Source organism: Micropterus salmoides, unplaced genomic scaffold, assembly GCF_014851395.1.
Source record: "Micropterus salmoides isolate LMB-PRFRI ecotype aquatic unplaced genomic scaffold, ASM1485139v1 Ms_hic_scaffold_22, whole genome shotgun sequence".
Lineage (NCBI taxonomy): Eukaryota > Metazoa > Chordata > Actinopteri > Centrarchiformes > Centrarchidae > Micropterus > Micropterus salmoides.
The window spans coordinates 7,070,600-7,085,312 of record NW_024041373.1 but is presented as its reverse complement, the minus strand read 5'-3'; the positions used below and the strand labels follow the sequence as shown (position 1 = coordinate 7,085,312).

The 14,713-nt window shown below is 40.7% G+C and overlaps 1 protein-coding gene and 1 long non-coding RNA gene across 2 annotated transcripts; one reads left to right on the top strand and one right to left on the bottom strand.

The window, feature by feature from the left end:
- The first annotated feature begins 9,480 nt into the window (after positions 1–9,480).
- LOC119916819 lies at positions 9,481–10,568 on the top strand. The gene is made up of 2 exons (XR_005447168.1): positions 9,481–9,822; positions 10,063–10,568. It is a non-coding gene; the product is annotated as an uncharacterized LOC119916819 (long non-coding RNA).
- Positions 10,569–12,381: 1,813 nt separating this feature from the next.
- Positions 12,382–14,357, bottom strand: vent (ventral expressed homeobox). Its single transcript, XM_038737637.1, has 3 exons — positions 14,179–14,357; positions 13,887–14,086; positions 12,382–13,678 (listed from the first exon to the last, which is right to left on the bottom strand). The coding sequence occupies exons 1-3, from the start codon at positions 14,330–14,332 to the stop codon at positions 13,436–13,438; spliced, it is 597 nt and encodes a 198-aa protein (XP_038593565.1). The 5' UTR covers positions 14,333–14,357; the 3' UTR covers positions 12,382–13,435.
- Between the last annotated feature and the right edge of the window lie 356 nt (positions 14,358–14,713).

Here is a 14,713-nt window from a genome sequence, read left to right as displayed (position 1 = left end):
GATGAACACAAGACCTCAAATACCAAATGTGCATGCGCAAATACACACCATTCAACCTTCATCCGCTCTGTACAACAGTATCAGAGGAGTCTGGGAACTCCCTGTTCCCTGGAGAAGGCCCAACAGTCGCCAAGCCGCCCACCTTATCTCCGAGTTCCCACCACCGGCAGAAAGGAAGGTCTTTCATACGACTCTTATCACTAGACTTGAGGGAGTGGAGGAGGTGGGAGGAGGATGAGGGGGAAGGTAGGAGGTGAGAGCCCCTGTCGTGCAAGGCCACAGCCCCGCTTTCCCATGCCCATGTCTGATCATCAGACGCACCAGGGTGCAGAATACAGAGAGAGAGATCTCATCTCACTCAGGGTGAGGAAGAAAGAGAGGAAAACAGGAGAAATGTCAAAAAGTAGAGACAGATTGACGACCCTCACATCTCCCCTCTGCAACCCCAGCACAGTGCGGGCACCACATGAGGTTAAATATAAAAAGGCAGATCCTTTCCATCAGCAGCTCTGATGTGCTACTATTTGTGCCTGGGTTTGCTCATACCGCACCTAAAGTGAGCACATTCGGATGCTGTTAATTTAGCAGAACTAGAAGGAATACTGTTTGTGTATGACTGGGTGTGCATACAGTATGTGTCAGCATGTAAGAAATAGGACAGTGTTTGAATAAAGGAGGGATGGGAAGGCTCTGGTCACCATCATGTTCAAAAGGAAATTTTCTGTCTTGAAAAGATTGAAACATCAGCAAGTGTGCCAGCCAGTCATGTCTGTCACAAGTGTAGATTTAATAATGTGGAACTTTAAAAAATGTAGTAATGTATTAATATAACATTCAACCTCTGTACATTTGTACATGTGCAATTTTACTTTATTTGAAATATTATGCTGCTGTTATTGCTGTTTTCTGGTACTGCTCTTATTTACTTGTATTATTTTAAGTTGAGTATGAAGTCAGTAAATATCATTCACTAATTCATTTTCTCAGTCTTGAAGTCTATTTGCATAACAGCTCTGCATAACAGTTTTCTACCCTTTTAAACACGCAATTGAATCAATCACATTCCCTCATTCTGAATTAAATTATTCCATTCACTAATATCCCCGGATTATGAATGAGAAGAAGATAATCAGATGGTTGCATCCGCACCCTGACTCCAAACAACAAATATATCTGTTTTTATCCCAGTCAGATCTTCATCATGTCAATATGCGTAAAGATGGCTACCACAAGCAAATACCGTATATACCAACCACCTGACGGGCTTGTCAGGTGGTTGTCGCATGTGAGGTTAAGGCATCAGCATTCCATATAACAAAGTAACAATTCAAATAGTATTTAATGAAAATTCTACACTAAGTGCATGCTGTATGGTCAATACTAAAGCTGTAAACATCTCAGATATATTAAGAGTGGATAAGTCTGGTACTTGGACAACATATGAAGGACAGCTTTTGGGACACAGGGTACACTAGAAAAGAAAAAAAGACCGGATTGCCAATTGGCCAAAGTGGGTAACTGCCAAGGGGTCTCAGGGTCTTAAGGGACCCAAAGGCCTCACATTGTTTTGTGGCAATTACTTTGTGCTAATTTAATCAATTAAAACCTCTGTGCAGCAGCCGAGTCAAAGGCCCAGAGAAGCAGACCCAGAGCGGTCGGGGTGAATGATGTGCAAACACTAAATGTTTCATAAAACAGCGCTTGATCTTTAATTGCCATATAAGTGCACCATTAGCCATGATCAAACCATTCAACAACAGCACGGTGCATTAAAGCAGTGGTGATGCATGGTGAGTCCGTGAGTGTCAGTCAACTCAGAAAATAGTTCGCCTTCACTGTAATTTCGGCTTGTTGCAATTCCTCCTATAATACAAGAGAAGTTGCAAATGTGCTGAAAGAGGGCATGACTCAGTCATTTACCCAACAAAAGAAAAACGTAGTCTGGAACAGCAGTACTATTACTTAAGTCTGTGTTTACGCAACTCAATCTTTTCCCTGTATGTAGGAAGTTATAGTTCTTCAATTCATGTCTTTGCACTGCGGTTAATAGCAAAAGTCATTTATATTTTATATTTTAATTTAGATTTTAGCAAATGTCTTTATCCACACAGTGACTTACAATGGTATTGTACTGTACAATGAGTATTATACCTCTTTCACACTTGCAACCTGGGATTGTTATACACAGAAATGTTTCACTGGAGTATGATTTTAATGATTCAGATTTATGATGGAGGACGGTATGATGGCATAGACAGAAAGAAATATTGTGAAATTGACTTCTACTGAAATTCCAGCTCTGCTCTCTGATCTCCCATCTCAAAAACAACAATACAAATGCCTAACTGACACTCTTTGCAGTGGGTCAAATACCCCTTGGCCACTAAATGGGCTGCACAAAGTAAACACTTCATGTAGAAAGGATTTCACCGCACAGTGTAAATGGATAGCTGTACATGATAAATAACAACTTCATGAACTTGATCCATTGTGGGTGTTATTAGATTGAATGCCAGTTAAAATCTTTTGTCAGCTATAAAATAGGTTTGCTTGTCACTTTTCAAAGGAGCATGAGCCACAGAGAGCTCTGAAGAGTCCAAATGATTGGGTGGTTTCAAAGAAATTGCAAAATTGCTCAGTATGACATCATAAGTCTTGAGTCCCCTGCACCAGTTGGTGTTGAGACTAGCTGACCTTTCTCAGACACACGACAGTCTCACAACAACACTGCTTTCCATACGCCAATCAGAGTAAACCAAATTATAACACAATGTAAAGAAATCTATTTGGAACATTGGAAAGAAGAAACTAAAAGCCAAAGTAGATTAGAATTTGTCTTTGGCTCTAAAAAGAGATTATGAATTGGATATCTCCATACTGTCAGAGATAGAAAGCAGAGACAGGTCCTAACCAAGTTCAGGCTCTGTGACCACACACTGGCAGTCAAAAAAGGAAGACACAAAAAAATCATGGCAACCAAAAGAAAACTGAATATGTGGTCACTCTTTAACAGGTGAGGTTGAGACAGGAATGCAGAAGGAGCATTTGCTTTAACAAGGTCAGCTCTGTAATCTCAGATTTCAATCAGCAAAATGAGCTCTCAAAATTAAAAATAGCCCTAGGAGAAGGAGAGACAGGACACATCTCACTGCCTATTATGTATCAACATGCCACAGCGGTGAGTGACACACAGCACACACACGCTTTTACATGCACACACACAAATAATGTATACAATATGCTGTACATAAAGGTTAATGTTACTATTATTGTGTGCTGTCCAAATATTGCTTTGGCAACATTGCTTTTGAAACGTTCATGCAAAACGTTCAGCCCTTTAAATTTAACTGAATTGAAATGAATTAATTGACAAATTTATACTAAAGTGTGACATTAACTATTACAAAAATAAAACAAGTAGCCTAATAAGTTAAAAGGAACAGTAATTCTTGGGAAAAAATATTTTTTGCTTTCATGCCAAGAGTTCAATGAGCAAATTAATACACTCTCCTGTCTGAAGGCTAATTATAAAGGTAGAACCAGCACGCACTTAGCCTAGCTTTAGCATAAAAGCTGTAGGGCAAAACAGGCTGGCTTTGTTCAAAAGTATAAAAAGAAAATCCTCCTACCTAAGGCTAACATGTGAAATATGTAAGAAAAAAAATGTTAAAAGGACGTGGCTATCTGGTTCCCCCTGCACACAGTGTTTGTACAAAGCCTGCTTGATCTAGCTTCATGTTTATCATACAGACATGATTGCTTCTCATATAACTCTGATCAAGAAAGTGAATTCTTCCAAAACACAAACAATTCCTTAAGAGTTACAAGCATGTCACATAGAAAAAAGTATCACAAATGACACAAAGACTAAAGACGTGGGTATTTTCTACAAGCAAAACTTATACCATCAGGCAACAAAATAGTGACTTTAATCATTTATTGTGTAGGACAGATATCTGTTGATTGGCCTAGGACAAGCTGGAATTTAACCTGTAAAGTCTTTTCAGTCACCCAGCAATTTGTATTACCTGTACAATTAAATGATACGGATGTATCATTTACATCTTGCTTTGCAAACCCCTCAAATTTAGACTAAAAGGTCAAGTGTCTTCTGTCAAAACTTCTAATAAGCAATTGCATCATTTGCTCATTTCCAGTGGTAAAAGAGCTATGAACACATCTCGCCTAACACGAATTAAAGACATTATGCTGTTCATACAGAAGAATGAAGCATGCTCCCTGTACTGCTGAAGAGAGTTTTGTTTAGTGTAGAGGGACAGGCGTGCTCAGGGGGGCCTGAGCCCTCGTTAGCATTGCTGAGCAGCAGGTTGAGAGAGAGGGAGAGCGAGAGAGCGCACTGGGCCGAGCCCACTGGGAGCGACCTGAGGACTCGCAGCCTTTTGAAGTGGTAATTTGCCCCAAAACCCGAGGGACGGTTGCCAAATTGAAATGTCTTTTGACGACGACAGACAGCCACTGTTGTCGTCTGATTGAGACGCCTTTAGGGAAAGAGAAGACAAGGAGGAAGAGATTGAGACTTAGACAGAACTTAGAGAAAGACAGGACTTAGAGAAAGTGTGAGTAACAAGGATAGAAAAACACCGGATTTTTATTTGATCTGACTATTGAACTGTTAAAAGGCAAGCCTATTTCTATTATTGCCATGGTGACATGAGCCATCATCAGTTTTCCATTAAGGATTTCATGGATTTTGCCTTTTAATAGTCTGATTTTCACTTATGTAAAATGTCAAACTGAATACTAATGTCTCCAATGTGAACGGAAAAAACAGCTTATCTATTGCAATTTCAAAAAAAAGAAAAATCTAGTAACATACAGTATTTTGCCTGTAATCACAGAACAAAAGCTCCTGCTGCAGATGTTGTCTTTGTCAGTAACTCTGTGTCAGATACAGTAAGCTCCTGGAGTCAAAGAGCAGAGGATGAGATGGTTGCAGGCAGTGTGTTCTACAGCCTTGAATCATGTGAGCACATGAATTAGAGCCATGTGAACGCTTGAGGTCAAACACCGCCTGGTTTCCGTTACAGCTGGTTCTGAACCACAAATAGATTCCTGCTCATTTCACAGAGCAGAGAACGACAATTTACAAACATACTGGCAGTAAAGCTGGAGAAATTCATTTAAATGTAAAATGAGGTTATGCACTCAAGATGTTCACGGCACACAAAAGTGGCGAGGCTTCTGTTTGGTCTGCGTCTGCTCAGTTTTATCTTGCTTAGCTGTGCTTGTGAAGCAGAGACTAACGTTGGAGTTCACACCCACCCTCCTGTAATCATTGTTTCATTCAGTTGCTTTCCATCATGCTCGAGCATTATTTTCTCCCATCCACACCCTCCTCTCTCAGACATACACACACGAATGCAGAACAGATGAAAAGAGACATAATCGCTCAGAGGTGAGGAGAACTTTAAGCTTCTGCATGCTTGAACTCATGAGCCTCCTATTGGGAGCCAGGTGGCAGCATGGTGGCCTGACTCCCCAGAGGACCTGTTTGAGGTGCTTGTCTCCCCTCCCCATGGCCTTATTCTGTCAGAACCCCTGCCTGGTGCAGATTGGCCCCTACATGAGGGGCCCAGGGAGCCCCCCCCCCCTCCATCTGTTTAGCTGCAACCCCAGCATCCTGCACCAAGCACAACACAACAAGGGAAATGGAGGGAGGGGAAGTTAAAATTCACTAACAGTGTTTCAGACTCTGCATCCCAGAGGTGTGTAACTCAGTAGCATTTTCGGATAGAAAAGAATGCAGCAGCATTGGCTCAGCTATTGAAAGCATTCTTTGTATCTAAGTGACCTTGGACCCATGTGGTTCAAATTGAATGCGGATGAGATGAAGGCAGTTATATTTCATTGTTCAGTATAAACTGTGGTGAATGCATTTCTCTATTTTCCTAAAGTTAATACATGTTAAAAATGCAATATTTCATTCTGTAACATTTTAAACATGGCTCCTGAGGCAGCTTTAACCAAAAAAAAAAAAAAAGAACAACAGTCAACAGCTCTAGCAGAGTAGGGGATGACAAATGTAAAGAAATCAAACAATTAGATACAAGTTCAGGTCCAAAATTTGTTTTCGATTTTTAGCAGTAAGTATAGTATTCCAGCAGGAAAAACATGACTCATAATTTGTGGCTTTATAACATAATTGTAGAGTGAGTAATGGGAAGGGAAAGTGTTTTTAGACAGCTGAACACCCTGTTGGAAATAAACAGCAGTGAGGACATTATCAGTCAATTTCATTTGTCCTAAGAAACTATCCTGAGCCTGACTGATGAGTTAGCAGAAGTAATGTGCCCTCCCACAGCATCTCAGCTTTGCTACAGGATTGCACTGTGTTGAGATTTTATGCTACTGGAAGTTTTTGAATTATTAAAACTCTTTCCTTAATTTTCCCAGTAAACTGTTGAATTCCTCCCAAAGCCAAACATTTTCCACAGGAGTGAAAAGAGCAGAGTGATTTCAAGCACTTGCTCGGTCAGCCATGTTTTTAAGCTTGAAAAAAAGCCTTAATTAACACAGAATTCATAGAAATTTAGTCCCACTTATCAACACTCTAGTCAACAACTAGACAGCTTTGTGCATGTTTTTAGTTTTAGTTTAATTTACCCAGAATTCATTGCAAATCAGTCCTGCTTGTGATAATCAGCAACTAGACAGCTTTGTGCAATGGATTCATTTAGACCTCTCTCTTAAGTGTGACTGTCACTCTGATCTAAGCCTTAGTCAAAGTCCATCTTTGCGAAACTGGCCCCTGGTGATGACTCTGATGTTGAGATATTTCACAAGCTAAGTGAAATTTTTGACCTTCTGGTGGCGTTAGACAAAAAGTCACAGGATCACCAAAGTCATTAGGATTCATCATCTGGAGACCACAGATATCTGAACCAGATTTCCATCCAATAGTTGTCAAGACATTTCACTAAACAACGATAATGTCAACCTCATGACACTGGAGGAAAAACAAGATCACCAGAGGCAGTTGGCTTTCTGTACAAAATGTCATACCAATCCATCTAATAGTTAGTTAAGATAGTTAATAGCTGTAAGTACACATTGCCAACTATAACTAGAGATATTTGACCAATTTGGTCATCCAACTGACAGTGATTAGAGCTAAGGGAATGATAACCTACACACCAGCTTGCATTATCTAGAAAGTAATTTGTATCTTATTCGGTAGGTATTTTTGAGGCAAACATGGTGTTCACTGAGCGCACTGAACCTCCTGTTTGTTGCTAATGAGAATAAAATTGCCCCAAATTGACTATTCAAGCCCAAAGACAACTACAAGTGTTTGTTGTGTTGCAATTCAGGAAATAATCATAGCCTCATCCTGTCAAAGTGTCAAATCCTTAAACTACGTTTTCAGCTCTGAAATGTTGTGCTGAGTGAACTTGCTGCTGCTCCGTGGCAGATGCATTTAGATGAACAAGCAGCTTTTGTTGCCTTTTTTTCTGGGGAGTGAGACATTTCTGCTTAACTCTGCATATGTGCCTCGCTCAAATGAGACTCTGTAAAAAGAAAAACCAAGACTGGATTTTAAAAGCTGCCTGTTAAATTGTACCCGATTTAAAGCGGCCCCTCGTGAGACGTGGGGAAAATGAGTCCAACATTTTGATAAAGGGGGAAACGCTGCAGTAGAGTATACTTGTTTGCCATTGTTGGTTTTGGCTGTTTGTTTTTCAGATATGTGACCAAAAGAGTACTGAGGGTCTGTTGTATTTACAAGTACAGTACAGATTGATACCAGCAAACACAGGCTCTCCATGACTACTGCATATTCCTCGGTTAGAGTACAAACATGCCAGTGCTCATCAGCCCTTGATCAAATAGTTTTGTGTTTATCTCACCAAAGGGGCACGGCTCACATTATCACTCACTTACTGTCAGCATGGGTATTTGACTGCACTGCAGTCACTGTTTGTGCCAGTCATTGTAGTGTCACACACTGTAACCCTTACGTAAATATGATACTGTATACATTAAAAAATATATAATTACATTATACTGTATACAAATAGTGTTTGACCTCATTGAGCTGCCAGTCAGGGCTGCCACCAAGTGGTGGTTTGGAGGACTCATATCGGACTGGCTGGAAAAGATCTGAGCTTGAAAGTGGCAAATATTCAAATTGTTTAATTTGTATGCATACTGCAAGTAAGGCCACTGTATTGACACTCTAAAGAATACATCTTATTACTTCATGTGTACGGTTGTGCCCAGCCCCTGTGGGCCTTACAAGACCACACAAATTAATGAAAGCCAAGTCCAGAATGCCGCATATACATTTTCAAACATACGACAAAGAAGCCAAAAAACAAAGAAAACCTAGTGGAATAATTTTCTCAATCAGGCTTTTGGACTTTTATGTCTACGGCACAATGCATAAATCCCTAACAAAATGGATAATCACAATACTGGATAATTTTGAACAAATAAATTAAATACTTTTGCCTTTTATCCCAGGCTTTAAAGACAAAGTTAAACACATCACAGCCATTTTTTATCATCTGTACACCAGAATATTTCAGGGGTTTTTCAAAGAAAAAGGACCCTCTTAAATCAACAAATATATGCAACATAAAGTTAACTGTGACTCACTTTCTATTTCTTCCAAACTAGACAGCTCACATAATGTGTTTTCCTCATGAATGTTTTTCAATCTGAATCTCAACTGTGCAACTAAAGATCTTTGCGATTTAGATGCAACCTGGTATTCATGGCCATACTTTAATATGCATATATGCTCATAATTTCGTTTTTCGTTTTGATAGGATACATTTTCAAACTATTTCTCCATGAATTTGCATAAAAGCTTGCTTTTAATGGATTTAACACTACAACACAGAAGAATCCTGTCAATACAGAGCACATCAGCCTCCTACAGACAGATGATGAGTGGGGCAGCGCACTTTTATGTTATGTTAATATGTGATTTAGCATCTGTGATGGTAAAGTAAAACATGTTTGTATTGACCAAAGCTCAACAACCAGATCTAAAACAAGCTTGTAAAGATGTGAATATCATGTAACTCTCCTTGTGGTGCTCATCATCAGTTACAGTGGGGTGTGAGATGACCTCAGCTGGGCCAACATGATCATCTAAGATAGATCTCTCTTTACAAAACCCTTTGATATATGACTGCTGCTCTTACCAGTGCAAACTCAGAGGTTCAGAGGAAAGAGCACAGTTTCATCTTCGACTGGTTGCACTGGCCTTGACATGCCATAACACTCCCCACACTACGAACTACACACTACACGGCCTGTGTGTGTGTGTGTGTTTGCATGTGTGTGTTTGTGTCTCACTTCTGCACACCCTGAGAGTCCTTGTCTAGAGACCTTGAGTGCTAAAAAGCATGGGGGCCTCTCTTCTGGGAGAGAAAAAGGGAGCAAAAAAAAAAAACCCCTGAACAGATAAGAAACGACGGCAGGAACGAGCCGTCCTGAACGTTTCCCCTCTTCCACGCTCTGCTTCTGACGTCTACAGCGGGTGCCAGATAGGAGATAATAACTGCAACAAGTTCACTGTTAACTAGAGTGATTCAGGCATAACAGACAATGAACTTTGCACGGGCATCCAAACTATGTGTATCAGTGCGGTGTAGTATTTTTTCTCCAGAGGCATCAGTGTTATCCACAGGTGTGTCGCAATGGCTTGAAATCAAGAGGGGAGGATAAGTGCTGAGTGAGCGCAGACAACAGCAACTTTGTCTTTCTCAAACATCTTCAAGGTCCCTGTGGAGGGATAAATGGCCAAGAGGAGGTGTGTTCCCAGGAGAGACTCATCTGGAGCTTTGTGGGGTAAGTCCTCTTCACGCCTAATTAAATTAATACACTAATTCGTTTAACTTTGTTTTAAATTGTTGGAAACTAAGAAAATGTTGTCCAAACACTTTACTGGGGATTTTTTGGATAGAATATGCATTTTGTTTCATTTTCATATTTAATAGCAAAAGCCTGCTGCCTCAAGATGTCAGATAGTGAAAGAATATCTGAGTTACTACTTCTATCTGACCAGCTTTTCTCATCCCTGCCCTCCAGGCTCCAGCGTGCGGCGACAGGACAGCAGGGCTCTTTGCACTCGCTGTTCCTTTTTCCTATGCATATACCTCTTTCAGATGTAACTTTAAAGAGGCATAGGGCATGGGAAAATGGGGCTGCAGAGGTATTCCACCAGGCAGACAGCCATTTCATCATCCTCTCCGCATGACAGCTCAAAGCGCTTGCGCACACACACACACACACACACACACACCGGGCTCCAGCCTGCCTGGACTGTATAGAGGAAGACTGCAAAGCAATCCTGACACACTGACCACAGGTGATATTTGTGTCTCTGTGATTCGTTTTTTTGTAATATCATAACTCACATTTCATCATATTCATTCATGATGACATTGTGTGTGTGTGTGTGTGTGTGTGTGTGTGTGTGGAGTAATGTGTTATTGCATTTTTGCTACATTACTGTTCATTTATAACACCTGTTTGCCCCTGAGTCATTTGTTTGCTGTTGTTTCTGAATAAAGACGTCTTGGCATTAAATACTGGATTTGACATTTATGCATTCTGACTTTTGGGGTCTTTAAGCTGAATCACACAATAAAGATATTTAGCCAATTTTTATTTTCATTTTTTACTTACACCAAAACGACTTAGGGTGGTGATACACTAGGCAATTTTTTGGGCAACTCTGATGGGCAACAGTGCCCAAGAAATTGCCTCAGTATTGCTGCTTTAACCACATAAAACAAGTCATATTTTTACATATTCTACCATTTTCTTCACCTTTTTGTTTGCTGCTAAAACGGCTGTTGTGATAAACTGCTGATTCTGCCCATATACTATCTGACATAATTATTTCTTTGACTAAAGAAAATATCAAAACTAAACAGAGGTGGAAGAAGAGTACTCAGATCCTTAAGTGAAAGTACAAACGTGATAAAAACACCCCATTACGAGTAAAAGTTCAAATTTGCATTGTATTACCAACAAAATGTACTCAAACCACCAAAAGTAGTCGTTCGGCAGGATAGTGGCCCCTGTGATGTTTTATTATATATGATATTATGATGCATAAGTAGCATTTTATTGTTGTAGCTGCTCAAGGTGGAGCTAGTTTCAACTGCTTTACATACAGTTGTTTAGAATTTTGTGAAATATTTTTTGTTTTCATCATTTTACGTCACTGTGCCTCAAACTGTTATTTAAATGAAACTATCTGAGAAGTTTAAAGGGGAAACGTAACATTGCTTATGAGGCTCACAAGCCAAAAAGATCTGGAATCTCAGGTTTAATTTAATGTTCACGCAAAAGTTGAACCTGTAAAGTAGCCAGTGGCTTTATCTGTCACATAAGTGCAGTTGAGTGAAATGTACAATATTTTCCTCAGAGATGTAGTGGGTTAGAAGTATAAAATGGCATGAAATGGAAATAGTCAGTACAAGTACCTCAAGATTATACACAAAACTTAGTTAGTAAGTCTACTTAGTTACTTTCCACTATTGACGAAACTGGAGTTATTAAACTACCATACTACCATATGTGACCTCTGTAAGTTTCATAACTGTACACAAACACTGATTGTTTTATTTTGTCCAACCCCAAAGGCTATTTCTACATTTAGAGCAGTTGAAATGACTTCCCTGAAAGTGATATACTGTAAGCCTAACACCAGCACTCATCAGCTGATGTTGTAGATCTCATTTGCAGCCCTCTGTGGCTGAACTTGTAAACAGCATTTGGCCTCTTCCCCCTGTCATCCAGCCTTGTCTCCAGTCTGTCTGCTGCCATCCAGCTGCAGCTTCAGTGAGACTGTTAGCACCTCCTCACCGAGCCACTCACCTGATTCAAAAGGATCAGTGAAACACACATTGTCATTCAAGTCACCGATGCTTTGCCCTCTCACAATGGATCATTTATTGATGCTCATGTTGCCATTAGTGCCAGGAACAATCCCAGTTAATGCTGCAGACTGAGGGCCTGGCACTGTCTGGTGGTTTGTATAGAGGGGTTGCATAAATGGATATATGGTCCAGTAAACCTTAAAATGAATAATGTTCTTCCCATTACAGTAGTTACTGATGCATGGAATTCTAATAGTCTCCTTTGATAATTTGGCCTCCTGGTGGGAGGTGTCAGTATATTTTTTATTTCCTATATGTAGGGACTAGGCCCCGCTGAATAACCTCCTTGTAATCAGGAATGTGGCTGCTAAACAGAAAACAGATCACACAGCATATGTCAATGTCTGATGGAATCACTCCCCTCGCAGGTCTTTCCTATAATGAACCGCAAATCAAAGTGAACAAGGCACACTCGCTTCATGTCAGAATGACTCAATCAGCTACCTATTTAGCTGCTGCCAATGACTTCAACGTGAGGCAATATACACCTTGGGCAGACCGGAGGGCGCCATCTCCGCGTCTCTCAAGTAAGTGCGAATTGTTCAATAGGGAGACAATAGAGCTCAATGGATCTCAATGATCTAGCAGTTACCTCCTCTTTGAAGTCCCTTTGAAGATGCAAATCTTCAAGGAGCAGAGAGCGCGATCACAGCCTGGAGCCATGGCACCGGACGCCAAAGGAAAATATTTGCCTGCAGATCATTCTTTTTATCTGTATCTGTGATACTCCAAACTGATCCCGATGCCTTTTGATGTTGTAACAAATAAGCGGAGAAGGCTGGTCACTCAGCTTGTCTGTGATCCTACGTGGCCGATGTGAAGTTTCTTTAATAAAGAAAAAGATGGGTATACAGAAGGTGTGAGAATAAAGCACAACATGGTTACATTAAGGAACATTTCCTGCACCATTTGTTCCTGTTGTTTCTATCTTTCAACAGCTGGCAACATGCTGGGTCTCCTGAGTTAGTCATAACTGTGATTATGTGGCCGTGCTATTCACCAAGAGCCGACTGCTACTTTTCATATTGGTGATATTGGAAAGATCAAATCATCCGTTTTTAAAAATGCAAATGTGTTCATTCAGTGGAAAACCTATCTTGTCTAAATAGTTTGCCTCTTTATATGTCATAACCAGCAATCTAATTTTAGATGTTTAAATATGTATTTTTGTAATATACCGCGGATATAATACTGGAGATAAATATTGTCAATATTCCAGGGGGACTTTGGATAGACATGGGCTACAATGACATGAAGAGTCAACTTGTACTGTTTTATTTGTGAAATAAAGCATAAAATATTGGAAACAAATACTTTTATTCTTTATTTATTTATACTTTATTATTTTAATCATATAAATACAAGTCGCTTCAATATACTGTAGTGCTTTGGACAAATTAAAAGCGATTGTATTCATAATGTAACTTTTAAACCCCTCTTTTAGAGAGAACATTGGAAAACATATCTAGATTCTAGACAAAAGTTTTTTGGGGAATCGGCTTCTTGGATGTTCAGTAGAAACGTGGAGGCATGATGACAGGGTGGGGGCGGTGCTGGTGCGGAGGAGCGGCCAGGGTCCAGAGCGGCTGCAGCTGCGGGTGGAAGCCGCTGCTGGCGGGGAGCTGTCCACTCAGGGCGGGGTGCTGAAACAGCAGAGCCGGCAGCAGAGCGGATGGGACCGACAGAAACTTAGGACGCAGATCCTGGACCTCCCGCTTCAGCTTCATCCTCCTGTTTTGAAACCACGTTTTCACCTGGGAAATATAAGGCAGCCATTTATTATTATCATATGCTCAGCTATGAATCATCACTACTTTACTATATTTAAGAACACGCACCAGGGTCCCCCACGTTATACTTGCTTTACATACCCACAGGCTAACTAATCAAAATCAGCTGTTGTTATTGTGACCTCTGAAATGTCACTGGAGGCCTCCAGACGCGCTGTAACAGCAAACCCACCTGAGTTTCGGTGAGGTTCAGCTTCTCAGCAATCTTCCTCCTCTGTACAGAGCCCAGGTATTTGTGCTCGCTGAAGGTATTCTCCAGTTTGCTGATTTGCTCGGAGGTGAACTTTGTCCTCATCCTTCGTTGCTGGGTGGCTTCCCCCTCGCTGTCATCTCCCACCTCGCTGTCAGTCCCCGAAGTGTATCCGCAACTGTCTGGAGAAAAGAACGGAGCATTTAAGTAATTTAGTCTAAATCAATGCCTACCCAAATTACTGTGTTCAGACAAAGTTTATCAGTGAACTTACAGTTTGGCGAGTTCGGGGAGTAATGGCTTCTTGGTTCCTTTGTAAATTCCTCCGTTTCACTGTGAACTTTTGAACGACACGCAGCATTCTGACCCCGCACAGTCATCTCCTCGTAACAACTTCTGGAAAGCCATTCTACAGAGAGGTTTGCCATGTTGTGTTCACGCAGCAGTGTGTTTGTGTGTGTGCAGGTCTGTGTTGCTGCCCCTTGGGTGACTCTTGGCCGCTATATAGGAGGGTCACATCTTTATTTGCATATGCAAAGGGATCTCAACGGAACGATAGAAACTTGATGGTCGTTGTAATTGAGGTTAATAGAGGCTGAGCTGTGGTTTTTCTCACGTTCCTGGCTGGCTGGGATGCTCTGGTGCCAGTAAGTCTGAGTATCAGTTACGTGGCATCTCAAATCTCTGCATAAAGTGACTCAGAGTTATATCCGCCACTGAAATTTCAGATGTGTAGCCCTATTGAAGACCGATTTCTATAAAACTAATGTCCTAATGTGCTAATGGCCATATACATTCTTAATGTTCCC